General features: G+C 36.8%; 1 protein-coding gene across 1 annotated transcript in view; it reads right to left on the minus strand.

Moving 5' to 3' along the window:
• Nucleotides 1-432: 432 nt before the first annotated feature.
• The window catches only part of LOC144977862 (uncharacterized), a 73,757-nt gene continuing 59,419 nt past the window's right edge, over nucleotides 433-14,770 (minus strand). The window contains exons 3-5 of the mRNA XM_078923266.1: nucleotides 4,730-4,854; nucleotides 2,805-2,937; nucleotides 433-1,226 (exon numbers count right to left, since the gene is read on the minus strand). Of these exons, the coding sequence (XP_078779392.1) occupies nucleotides 854-1,226; nucleotides 2,805-2,937; nucleotides 4,730-4,854 (631 nt within the window). The 3' untranslated portion in view covers nucleotides 433-853. The remainder of the gene's footprint in view (nucleotides 1,227-2,804; nucleotides 2,938-4,729; nucleotides 4,855-14,770) is intronic.

A 14,770-nucleotide genomic window follows, 5' to 3' on the forward strand; every position in this document is an offset into this window, starting at 1 on the left:
TTTGAGTCCGAATCTTGGCCAATCTGGACATACGGTGATGTAATAATGTTCTAACAGTTTTTGTTATTAGCTGAGGAGGGGTTTTGAGTCCGAAACGTTCCGTGATTAGAATTTTATTGTTTTTTTTTTAATTGGAGGTTGTTATATAATATGTACATTTGTGTAACTGTCCACAGCTTCTAGCAACTTAGTATATTCATTTTAACCCAGTTATCTGGGTAATACACGTATTGAAAAATTAGGCCAGAAAATTGGTCTTTCAAATATCGATCGACTAAAATGTCCCTCATCTTGACAAAGACTCTCAAATCTGGGACTTTGCAAGTCGGGCAAAGTCATTTTTGTTGTTGTTGATGGCTGGAGAGGGGGTGTGCACCCGAAACGTTCTGTTTTTGGTATTTTGTTCTTTCTTTTGGAAATTGTTTTATTCAATTTTCTTTATTACTTCTTACAGTTGAGGCTGTGTGTCACCTTTTTGCACTAATTTCAAATTTTAATGTTACGCAATGTTATCCATTTAATCATTATGACAGCTAAACCTTACTCTTACTCATTCAACTTCTTATTTAGTGTATACTCTCTCTCTCTCTCTCTCTCTCTCTCTCTCCCTCTCTCTCTCTCTTTCTCTCTCGTTCGTTATCTCTTACTCTTTCTACATCCCCACTCTCTCCAATTTTCTCTTCCTTTCTCTTTCTCCCTCTCCTTATCTCTCCGTCTCGCCCCCGCTCTCCCCCCCCCCCCCCCAACATTTACCCTGCATTAGACTTTCTCTCAAACATTTAATCCCATCAAACTGTATTGTTTACATCCTCTTTCACTTGACCATCCACGACCAATATATCGTACATCTACATCATCTTATAAAACCATGTATACTCGAAACATCTCCGCCGAAAAATACGGAAATTACCATGCTTGAAACCAACAGAAAAACGTTAACAATTTGGCTCCTGGAAGCCCTGTTGTTTCCCGAATGCCTCGTAGGTCTTCTTCCGTATCCGGTGTAGACACCAGCCACTCTATTTATAGAAAGAGGCGTGGTTTCCTGAGGGGGCGTGGTTGTTTTCAAGACGTCCAACGGATGACCGAAAGAGCAGCTGTATCCGAAGACAGCTTCCACGACGGGCAATGATTGGTTGACAGTCTTCATGTATTCCTCCGCGATGTCAATGCTACATCCGAGGGCCATCACGCTGTACACACAGCTTATGTAGTCACTTGTAATACTGAAATAAAGATAAACAAGCAATAAAAACCTGTGCGTGATGAACAGTTTTAAATGACAAGAACAATGCAAGAACACAACAGACTTAGTTCAAGCGAAGATTATCAAACTACTTCAACATAAACACCAAGAATGGCCGCCACATTCAACAACTCTCTCCGCCCTTGAATACAAATAAATACTCAGAATTGACTGGGCTTTGAGTAATATTCAGATTCCGATTCAGACCTTTTATAATATACATATTTCATTGTCCTCTAAATGTTCTCAAATTGATTTACAAATGCCCAGAGATACAAACTGCATTGAACGTATACAGTAGAGCTAGTTCATTTGTTTCAACAAAGACAACGTTGTAAGAGCCAAATACTTATTTTACACCTGAGTGTCATGATTAACTATTAATAAAGATCCTTACCGAAAGACATTCGTTAATGCCTGTATCAAGACTCGAATCCTTGATCTACAAGTGGCAATCTGAGTGTCTTATGACTAAACCACAAAATCGCACAGTTAAAAAAAATTACTTGACATCCTAATATTTCGTGGCCTATTTTTTCTGAAATTGATGTTGGTAATAAAACAAATTTGTAATATAATAATAAATGTACATTTATATAACGCTTATGTCGAAGGTTCGGAATGGGAGCGATCTATATTCATGTTTTCGTCCAACCGAGTCATCAATCACATCACATGATTTGTTGAGGTCCAACGATTGGATATTTCTTAACAAATGTAAACACACTACATTGTTTATGAAAATTGTAAATTTACCCGTGTGTCAAGCTGAACAAAATGACCAATCGTGATGTTAGATATTTCAAAAGTTGTGAATACTTTCCACTATGTGGGTCATATTGAGCACGCTTTGCAATGTGACCAATGACCTCGAGCACATGGAAAGGGAATATTAATCATGTCCATTACCCAGGTTGTCTAAATTTTGTGTTTTAATAATCTTGTCCAATTTGGGAAAAAAATGAAAGTGCCTGACGTTGTCAAAACCCGAAATCTTAGATCACATTGAAGTGTATATTTGATTTTTCATTTGACTACCTTGCCCTCATATTGTAAGAACACCCCCTCCCTTGACAAATAACAATATACCTTTAGCCACCCACGCCAAAACGACCCATTCTTGTGAAGAATAGAAACTCGAAAAAATTATGATTTGTTATAATATAATATAATATATATAATATAATATAATATAATATAATATAATATAATATAATATAATATAATATAATATAATAAGAATATAATATAATATAAATAACATAACATAATATAATATAATATTAATATAATATAATATAATATAAAAATATAATATAATATAATATAATATAATATAATATAATATAATATAAAAATATAATATATAATATAACAAATAAATAACATAACATAACATAACATAACATAACATAACATAACATAACATAATAATAATATAATATAATATAATATAATATAATATAAATAATATAATATAATATAATATAATATAATATAATATAATATAATATAATATAATATAATATAATATAATATAATCTGATAAGCGACTTACTTGCACCATGGATGGTCGGAGGCTGACGCATGTGCCATATAACTTGCCTCTTCCAATCTCTCAGATCGTTTTTTCAGGCATTTCTCGATGTGACGATTGCGACTCTGGGCACAGTTCTTGAAGTAGGTCATATCTATGGAGAGATGGGATTTATTGAGTCTTTCATGTGCAAGGGCTGATGTGAAAAAAAAAACCCCAACAAAATTGACTAATCGTGTCAAAACAGTTTTATGCCTCGGTGATGCGGATGTTTAAAATCCAATTTTAAGTTAAATTCATACCATTTTCAGTTCATATCCATTTATAAAATATATCTAACACACAAATAAGTGGTTTAGATAGATCGAAGTTGACGTCACTTAGGCTTTTGTTATTTTTTTTTTTGCCATCCACGTTTATGAGTAATTCTCACTAAACTGTATTAACCAGACTATACACGTTTAAGGTTACACATCGTTTTGTGTGTTGGTCCGTTATACTTCCGAGTGGCAATGTTGTGAGCTTCTTAGGCAAGCGCTATGGTCAAGATCAATGGTTCAAATTCCACAACATTCCTTGGACAGGTCCACATTCATACGTTTGAGAGTGATGACATTGTTGCGGCTTGAATCTTGAAGGAAAAAATAACGATTCGTATTGAATTGTAAGCTTCAATTTATTAGACGAAGATATATACTGTGGACGCGTCGGATTTCCCCTATATCAACAAAAGAGGATGATGAATGAAACACAATAGACGAATGAGATAATGCGATAGTGGCGTTGTAAAGCTGAATCATTGCTGGTCCCACATTTTGGGGTTAAAAAAAATCTAAGTGTGATCTATAAATTCTGGACAAAGTCGACCTTGCTTAACTCACTCAACCCTAACACCGACTATATCCGTAGTATACCCGGGGTTACTTTTACCTTATGTCTATTTATTACATTTTTATGAGACAAATTTAAAGGCGTAGTGTAAAAGCAAATTTTACATTTTAATGGTAGTTGAATACAACTATCTATGTACATGCTCATTTTTAATACATTTTTTCCAATCTTGAAAAGTAGCAAAAATCTCTAGGATTGAGTGAGTTAAAGTCAACCAATCTTTCTGGCTAGGCGGTGTTGACTTTATCGACAGAGCTATAGTGATCCCCAGTCCGATGATTTTTAAATAGACCCCGAAGAAAATAGTTTCTCACAAGATGAAAAGACTTTTATTTATTAGAATTTTCATTTTTTTTTCATCAATAATTTATCGTCCAACCTTTGTAGATAAGTGAATCCCCGCATAGCAATTGTTTGCTACCCATTTGAATGGACGCTAGTCTGTTGCAAGTACTTTCGTGCAAGATCTGTTTGACCCAACTACTTAAATACTACTAGATGGATAGGGGAGAGGGATTCAGACAAAAAAATTTCGACTTTGCCCGGATTATCCCCAATCCCTTTGTGAGTAAAGCGAGTACTTATCAACTGAGCTTTTGGGACCCCCAGGGTGATGAGTTTTAAAAAGACCTCAAAGAAAATGGTTTCTCACGAGACAAAAAAAAAAGATTTTTATTTATTTGAATTTTAATTTTTTTCCATCAAAAAATTATCGTCGTAAACTTGAGCTTTAAACATGATATTTGATATAGAGCAATATCCACCAAATGTGCTCAAAGCGCTTTACAAAGGATCCCTGACCTACAGCAACACGTAACATATAGAACAATACACGACGCTTGTTAGGCGATATTACATTTCTTTTCGGACATAGACAAAGCTGTTAACTCCAGGTACTAATTTTACACCTGAGTACAGTGAGAAAATATGAGTAAAGAGCCTTTTCCAAGGACTCATCTATTCGCCTAGCGAGGCTCAGACCCCACGACTTTCCGATCCGAAAGAGAGTGTCATACTACAAGACCACGACATAGCCGCACAATAGATCGTCCTACCTTTGTAGATGAGTGAATCCCCGCAGAGCGTCTGCTGTCGGCTTTTGAAGGCTCTGGAGGTGTAGACGACTTCTCCTTTGCAAGTCTCCAGGACGCTGTCTGAACAACTAGGAGTCTTGAAAAATCTGAAAACAAAATAGAATAGAAAGTGGAACACTCAAAAGGCTAAAAATAAAACTCCATGACGGCTTGTTTGATGTTGCAACTTTGACCTTGCTGTCAACGAAAGGAGGAAAATAGGTTTGATTTTAAGACAAATGGGCTATCCCCCACTATAGATAGAACGAAGGTGACGTCACTCAAGTCTTTGTTATCGCTTTTTGCCATCCATGTTTATGAGTAATTCTCATTAAACTGTATTAAATTCAGACTATAAACGTTCATGGCCACACATAGTTTTGTGTGTTGGTCCGTTATACTTACGGATGGCAATGTTGTGAGCTTCTTAGTCAAGCGCATACTGTCACTAAATATATATTGGCAAAGTTAATTGTACTCCATTTTTTATATTTTATACCTCTTTGATTTTAAGATCATGTTTTTCAAAGATTAAAATGTTTAACACAATACGCTGGTATTGTGTGCAGGAAAAAATATGATTCAATAGTCTGATGTCACGCCCGCAACGAGCAGCTTGGTTCTAAACAAAGAAATCGGTACTTTTTATTCTTCATGCTGGCTAGAAATTTTTCACACGTCATGTGATCAGAATGTATAAAAGTCAAGACATGATCAGATTCATATTTTTTTTCTCCTCTGGATACACTTTTATGTTCGTCGGAGAAGTATTTCATCGAGGCGTCCGCCATCGTTCCGATTGTTTAGAACCAGTTTCTAAGGTACTATGCGTCATTACGAGGAAAGTGACGTCGCGACTGTTGAAGCATATTAGACTTGGGGTAAAAAAAAAAGTAGGAGAAATATGAGAAGGCAGGAGTTTTGAAAAATTACGGGATAGTCCATTTGATCTTAAAACGGTCCGATTGTCTTTTTGATAAAATGAATATATTTCATTTCTAACAAAAATAAAGCGAAAAATTGACAAAATATAGAATAGAAAGACAGCTCAAAATAAAATAAAATAAAAAAAAACATGAAAGGGTGTTTGATTTTGTAACCTTGACCTTGCTATCAACGAAAGGCGATGAATAAATTGTCTTATTGATGAAATAGAATATATTTTATTTCTAACAAATTTTTTTAAAGCGAAAAATCGACACAAAATTGAATAGAACGACGGCTCAAAATAAAAATCCATGAAGGGGTGTTTGATTTTGCAACCTTGACCTTGCTGTCAACGAAAGACGATAAATTGTCTTATTGATGAAAAAGAATATAGTTTGTTTCTAACAAAAAAAAAAAAAAACACACTTTAAAACGCAAAAATTTGACACAAAAGTGAATAGAAAGACAGCCCAAAATAAAAATCCATGAAGGAGTGCTTGATTTTGTAACCTTGACCTTGCTGTCAACAAAAGGCGGTACATAAATTTCCTTATTGACGAAATAGAGTATCTATATTTTATTTCTAACCATTTTTTAAGTGCTAAAAACGGACTCAAAATTGAATAGAGAGACAGCACAAGATAAAAATCCATGAAGGGGTGTTTGATTTTGCAACCTTGACCGTGCTGCCAACGAAAGGAGGACAATTGTCTTATTGATGAAAAAAATGGAGTCCTTTAGAGCCATTAGTCCCATGGAACCGTATTTTATTCCCGTTTCTATAGCGTGAAACGGACAATAGCAATTGCTTGCTATCCATTGGATAGGACGCTAGTCTATCGCAAATTACTTTCCACCAGATTCAATAACACGTGAACACTTAATGATATTAATAGCTACCGTTCACTAGAATTGTGGATATTTTAGATTCACCTGGGAGCCCCGTTAGCTCAGTGGGTAGAGCACTCGCTTCACTGGCAAGGGGACCAAGATTGATCACAGATGCAGTCCCCGAGATTTTTTTTTCTGAATCCCCTGTCTACCCACACAGCAATGAAAGGGCAGCTGGGTCTGTTAGATCTGGCGGAAAGTACTTTTCGATAGACTAGTGTCCTATCGAAAGGATAGCGAGGAATTGCTATAGTCCGTTTCACGCTATAGAAACCAACGTAAACTTCGACTCCATGGTCATTATGTTTCCGAATGACTACTAGCTGGATAACATGATGTGCGTATATTATAATGTTACAATGTTCATATTTATTGAATAACCCTGTTTATATAAATACACATATAGATAGTTCGAAGTTGACGTCACTCAGGTCTTTGATATTGTTTTTTTTTGGCATTCGCGTTTATGAGTAATTATCACTTAACTGTATTAACCAGATTATAAACGTTCAAGGTTACACACAGTTTTGTGTGTTGGTCCGTCATACTTCCGGATGGCAGTGTTGTGAGCTTCTTAGCGAAGCGCATTCTACCTATAGTGTGCGCTTGGCTAAGAAATTCACATCAATGCCATCCGGAAATATAAAGGACCAAGACACAAAAATGATGTGTAACGTTGAACGGTTTTAGTCTGGTTAATTCAGTTTATTGAGAATTACTCAACATCGTTCTATCTAGATACAGCCCGTTGTTTCTGCTGTTCTACATTAAATCTGCTGACAAGTTTTACTCGTATCAAGAAAATAGGAAGTCCTTTGTTCTCCCACCCATTCTCGCCCAGGCTTGTGTTTGTCTTAACAGGGATGTGGTAATAGGAATGAATGGATAATATCGGAAAACGATCAATATCCGACGGTTTTATTTGGTCTCCCAGGATTTTGATTGGATTCGCCGTGTTTGATTTGGTGTAGGTCTGGGGTGAAGGTTGGTGTACGCCAGGGTCACTTGGTATGAGACAGTCAAGGGTCCTTGGGAGTTGTGGAATTATCATGAGACTATTTTTTGTCATATTCGACACAAAACGATTATTATTGTTAAATTGAATAAATCTATAGCTTAATTAGATTCTTCGAGTTAAAAATGACCACAAAAAACAAAAACAAACCAAAAACTGCCAGATTGGGGTAAGATAAAAACAGAGACCTTCTTCCGAAACGGTCGAAAAAGTATGGACAAAATACCAACTTTAACCATATTTTCCCGAGACTTTAAAAAGTTGTTCCATCTATGAATTCTACACTGAAACTGTTCACACGTTTACAGATTTTGTCAAGAAAATAGGAAGTCCTTTGTTCTTTCACCCATTCTCACCCAGGCTTGTGTTTGTCTTAACAGTGATGTGGTAATAGGAATGAATGGATTATATCGGAAAACGATCAATATCCCACGGTTCTATTTGGTCTCCCAGGCTTGTTGATTTGAAACGCCGAGTTGGTTTTGGTGTAGGTCTGGGGTGAAGGTTGGTGTATGTCTGGGTCACATGGTATGAGACAGTCAAGGGTCTTTGGACTTTGTGGGATTGTCGTTGGATCGATATTTGAAGGACGAGTTTTTTGACCAAAATTTAAAATATGGTCTTTTACAGAGTACGACAGAATTGTCTTGAATGGATAATATCGGAAAACGATCAATATCCGACTGTTTTATTTGGCCTCCTAGGAATTTGATTGGACTCGCCGTGTTTGATTTGGTGTAGGTCTGGGGTGAAGGTTGGTGTACGCCAGGGTCACTTGGAATGAGACAGTCAAGGGTCTTTGGGAGTTGTGGAATTGTCGTGGGACTAATTTTATCATATTCGACACAAAAACACATTATTAATATTAAATTGAAATCTGTTTGAATAAATATATATCTTAATTAGATTCTTTGAGTTCAATGATAACAAAAGAAAACAAAAAAAACTGCCAGATTGGGACAGCGTAAAAACAGGCACTGTCTTCTGAAACGGTCGAAAAAAGTATGGACAAAATACCATCTTTAACCATAACTTTTTCGAGACTTTAAAAAGTTGTTCCATCTATTAATTCTACACTGAAACTGTTCAAACGTTTTAAAGCTTTTCAAGACAATAGGAAGTCTTTTGTTTTCCCACCCATCCTCATACAGGCTTTAACAGGAAAGCGGTGCTAGTCATGAATGGATGATATCGGAAAACGATCAATATCCGACGGTTTTCTTCGGTCTCCCAGGCTTGTTGAGTTGAAACGCCATGTTTGACTTGGTGTAGGTTCGGGATGGAGGTTGGTGTACGCCAGGGTCGTTGGGTATAAGGGCGTCAACAGGCGTTGTGGAATTGTCGTGGGACTATTTTTAGCATATCCGACACAAAAGACATTATTATTGTTAAATTGAATATCTGTTTAAATAATCCTATACCTTAATTATATTCTTCGAGTTAAATAATAATGAAGAAATCTTTTAAAAAACCCCAAACAAAAGAAACAAACAAACAAATAAAAAAGAAACAACCCCCCCCCCTCCCCACAAAAAAAAACCCCAACAAAAAACAACACAGATTGGGACAACACAAAAAATGAAACTCTCTTCTGAAACTTCGAAAAAGTATGGACAAAAATCTAACTTTAACCATATTTTCTCGAGACTTTAAAAAGTTGTTCCGCAGAAATTTCTCAAAAGTTTTAAACCTTGTCAAGAAGATAGGAAGTCTTTTGTTTTCCCACCCATTCTCATCCAGGCTTTAACAGGAAAGTGGTGCTGGTCACGAATGGATTATATCGGAAAACGATCAATATCCGACGGTTTTATTTGGTCTCCAAGGCTTGTTGAGTTGAAACGCCATGTTTGACTTGGTGTAGGTCTGGGGTGAAGGTTAGTGTACGCCAGGGTCGTTGAGTGTAAGGGCTTTAGGGAATTTGGGGGGGGGGGGGTTGGTGAGTGTGTTTTGTTTTAGTTTGAAGTTGATATTTTAGTTTTTGTTCGGTTTTGATGTGACAGTGAAGGATCGGGCTTTTAGAGTTTTATGGGATTTATTGACTTAATGATGTTCAAATGGTTGTAGTTTTGGTGGTGGTGATGATGTTGATTGTGGTGCTGATGTTGATACTGCTGCTGTTGATGATGATCATAATGATATTGATGATATTGATGATGATGATGATGATGATGATGATGATGATGATGATGATGATGATGATGATGAGGTATATATATTTATAGTGCGCCAAACATCTCTTCATCAGGAGGGCTCTAGGTGCATAACAAAGATTAAGCCCTAACACACTACACGAATAACGCTAATCATACACATAATCAAAAGAAAGCCTGTCTGAATAAAAATGTCTTCAACGACGCTTGATGATGATGATAATGATGATGATGATGATGATGATGATGATGATGATGGTGATGAGGATAGTGATGATGACGATGATTATAATGATGACGATGCTGATGAGGATGACGATGAAAACGACGTGTTTGATCATAATCAGAAGAACAAGACTATCACGGATTGACAAGAAAATAAGGATATCATTAAAGATCTCAATATCAACCAAAGGAGAAAGGGAGAAAGAGCACTCGCTCACAATGCTAAATAATGGCCGAAGAAAGCTCCCTAGTACAAAGGGAGATAATACGACCAAACATCAACCGGAAGCGCGTCATCTCAGCGGCTATTCACGCTAAAAATAAACCCGACAATATGATTGACTCTCGCGTCTCACGTGATGTGGACGACCGGAAATGATTTGTTTTCGATTCAGGTTCATCCTGGCGGGTGCTGAAGACGTCGATATGACGGCAATATGAAATGATTCATTGATGAAGCCCTTTTTGATGGTCGATCAAAGACAATGATCTTGTCAGGGTTTTTTAACTTCACGGTACCAGAACAACTCTGATCAACTGGAAAAAGACGCACTGCTTACTATAAATATGGTATTGGACTAAAATGTACACGCTCAGGCTTTTGGATTAGAGACAACAACAAAATGAATGACAACGACTGTGACAAAAAAAAACAAAAACATATGAATAAATAAAAATAAAATAACATCGTTGGCTGGCAGAAATATTTTTGACTCGTATAATTTTGAAATCTCCCACTCAAGAACAAACCATCATCTTTACTGTTTTTTCCCCTCCACCATCCGACTTTGGAACTCTCTATCAACCAATTGTAAACAAACCCTTTCAACTGATGACTTCAAAAAATTGCTCCCTGCTTCCTTCTAAAACCACTGTGACTGAAAAATCGGCCATAGAATCTTTAACCTGAATGGGAGAGGAAGAGGAGGAGGAGGAGGAGGAGGAGGAGGAGGAGGAGAAGAAGAAGAAGAAGAGAAAGAAGAAGAGGAGAAGAAGAAGAAGAAGAAAGAAGAAGAAGAAGAAGAAAGAAGAAAAGAAGAAGAAGAAGAAGAAGAAGAAAGAAGAAGAAGAAGAAGAAGAAGAAGAAGAAGAAGAAGAAGAAGAAGAAGAAGAAGAAAAGAAAGAGAAGAAGAAGAAGAAGAAGAAGAAGAAGAAGAAGAAGAAGAAGAAGAAGAAGAAGAGAAGAAGAAGAAGAGAAGAAGAAAGAAGAAGAAGAAGAAGAAGAAGAAGAAGAAGAAGAAGAAAAAAGAAGAAAGAAGAAGAAAGAAGAAGAAGAAGAAGAAGAAGAAGAAGAAGAAAGAAGAAGAAGAAGAAGAAGAAGAAGAAAGAAGAAGAGAAGAAGAAGAGAAAGAAGAAGAAGAAGAAGAAGAAGAAGAAGAAGAAAGAAGAAGAAGAAGAAAAGAAGAAGAAGAGAAGAAGAAGAAGAAGAAGAAGAAGAAAGAAGAAGAAAAGAAGAAGAAGAAGAAGAAAGAAGAAGAAGAAAGAAAGAAGAAAAGAAGAAGAAGAAGAAGAAGAGAAAGAAGAAAGAAAGAAAGAAGAAGAAGAAGAAGAGAAGAAGAAGAAGAAGAAGAAGAAGAAGAAGAAGAGAAGAAGAAGAAGAAGAAGAAGAAGAAGAAGAAGAAGAAAGAAGAAGATGAAGAAGAAGAAGAAGAAGAAGAAGGAGGAGAAGAAGAAGAAGAAGAAGAAGAAGAAGAAGAAGAAGAAGAAGAAGAAGAAGAAAAGTAAACATCTCATTGAATGCTTTGTAAGATTCAATTTAATAGCTTCTTGTTCATCACAACCTATGTAACATATTAAGACGATGGGCAACGTAATTCTTACTTATTTACTTACTTGAGCTTTTTTATATAGAGCAATACCCACTAAACGTGCTCAAAGTGGTTTACAAGGGGTCCTTGACCAACATCAACACGTAACATGTAGAACGAAATATGATGCCAGTTAGGCAATATTAACATTTTTTCCGACAGGGGATAACGCTGTTAATGGCCAGGCACTCATTTTGACACCCTGAGTACGACGAGAGAATGTGAGAATCCTTTTTCAAGGACTCAACTATGCACCAAGCTAGGCTTGGACCCATGACCTTCCGATCCGAAAGCGAGTGTCATATCACTAGACCATATATGTGAAGCACAACATAGTAACATATCAAGACGGTGGGTAACAACACAATGTCGTGTTTAAAACTGGACCATAGCCTTTTCCGTGGAAGAGCAGCGGAACGAAGCACATACTTGGGATAATCGATCCTGTACTGTAGAAATTTGAACTGAGGAGCTTTTGGTAATAAGTTGGTTGGATGGATGGATGGATGGATAGATGAGTGGTTGGATGAATGGATGGATTGATTGATGGATTGGTGGATGGATAGATGAGTGGTTGGATGAATGGATGGATGGATGAGTGGTTGGATGATTGGATAGATTGATTGATGGATGGATGGATGGATGAGTGGTTGGATGAATGGATAGATTGATTGATGGATGGGTGGATGGATAGATGAGTGGTTGGATGAATGGATGGATGGATGAGTGGTTGGATGAATGGATAGATTGATTGATGGATTGGTGGATGGATAGATGAGTGGTTGGATGAATGGATGGATGAATGGATAGGTTGATTGATGGATGGATGGATGGATGAGTGGTTGGATAAATGGATAGATTGATTGATGGGTGGATGGATGGATGAGTGGTTGGATGAATGGATAGATTGATTGATGGATGGATGGATGGATGAGTGGTTGGATTAATGGATAGGTTGATTGATGGATGGATGGATGAGTGGTTGGATGAATGGATAGGTTGATGGATGGGTGAATGGATGGATGAGTGGTTGGATGAATGGATAGGTTGAATGATGGATGGGTGGATGGATGGATGAGTGGTTGGATGAATGGATAGGTTGAATGATGGATGGGTGGATGGATGGATGAGTGGTTGGATGAATGGATAGTGATGATGTTTGAGGTGATGGTGATGGATGTTTGAGTGGATGGATGGGATGGAATGGGTATGGATGGATGAGTGGTTGGATGAATGGATAGGTTGATGGATGGGTGAATGGATGGATGAGTGGTTGGATGAATGGATAGGTTGAATGATGGATGGGTGGATGGATGGATGAGGGTTGGATGAATGGATAGGATTGAGATGGTGATGGATGGTGATGGTTGGATGAATGATAGTGATTGATGGATTGATTGATGGATGATGTTGATGATGAATGATGATGGATGGGTGGATGGATGGATGAGTGGTTGGATGAATGGATAGATTGATTGATGGATGGGTTGATTGATGGATGAGTGGTTGGATGAATGGATAGATTGATTGAAGGATGGGTGGATGGATGGATGAGTGGTTGGATGAATGGATAGATTGATTGATGGATGGGTTGATTGATGGATGAGTGGTTGGATGAATGGATAGGTTGATTGATGGATGGGTTGATTGATGGATGAGTGGTTGGATGAATGGATAGGTTGATTGATTGATGGGTTGATTGATGGATGGGTGAATGGATAATGGATGGTGAATGGATGGAAAGAGAGGTGGATGAATGCATAGGTATTTTGATTGATGGATGAATGGATCGAAGATATGATAGACAGATGAAGTGATAAAAATATGGATGGATGGATGGATAGATGAATTGATGAATGGATGGGCAGATGGATGAATAGATGGATTGGTAAATGGAAAGCTTTCAAACTGGAGAGATAAATGAATATATATATATATATATATATATATATATATATATATATATATATATATATATATAATCGATGGGCGAATTGATGTATAGATAAAGGGGCTGGATCTCTAGATAGTTGAATGGGTGGTTGGGAAGCTAGATAAGCGTACGGATGGGTGTTTCATTGATTGATGGATGGATTGGCAAATGGATGGCCGAGTGGATACTTTAAATTTTAGTTTAATTTTCTTTACTTGACGTAAAATAGCGATCTTACAAAGGAGACTAGTACTAAAATAGCTGAACACATAGAACTGTAACTGAAGTTATAAAACAAAACATTGCCAAACTCTATAGAACCTCCCCCCCCCCCACCCGCCAAAACATACACACAAAAAAAAACAACATAAAACAACAACAACAAAAAAACACACAGAGACAAAACAAAAACAATAAAACACAAATACACCCCAAAAAGAAAAACAAAACAAAACAAAAAAAAAAAACAAAAAACAAAAACAAAACAAAAACAACAACAAAACAACAAAACTCAAATCAATTGATATAATAAAATAAAAAACAACTGAGATGAATTAGTTTATATAGTAATTATTAAACTAACCATGGCTAAATCGCAAGCTTGGAAAAACGCAATGCAAAAATTATGTCATTTTTTGATACAAGATACAATAGAAACAAATTGCAGACAGCCAATACATCAAAGTGCAGTAATCTACTACGAATCCCCCTCTCCCCCCCCCCATCTCCCCCACCACACGACCAGCACTATTGACGTTCTTGTTTCTGTAGACTTGTTCTTGTATCTGTGTTTTGTAACGTGAAAAACACTTAATCACATCGATGACTATAATGAATTAAATAGCGTCACTTGATATTCTGGCCGCCTGGTGTGCTGGGCCGCCCAAAAAGTCTTACAGTAATGGCGGGAAGCTACAGTTACAGTCCCTAATCGAATTTGGCGAGTGTTTGGACAAACATTGGACAATGGAAGACGATGGCTGGCTGGGCGGATTGGGTGGACAAAGCTGAAGTACACTCACAAAACACTATTTAAAAAAAAAAATAGCCCAAAAAACTTTTCTAGCAAATTTT

This window comes from Berghia stephanieae, chromosome 8, assembly GCF_034508935.2.
Source record: "Berghia stephanieae isolate SIO BIC M18660-M18661 chromosome 8, UCSD_Bste_1.3, whole genome shotgun sequence".
In the NCBI taxonomy this organism is placed as follows: Eukaryota; Metazoa; Mollusca; class Gastropoda; order Nudibranchia; family Aeolidiidae; genus Berghia; species Berghia stephanieae.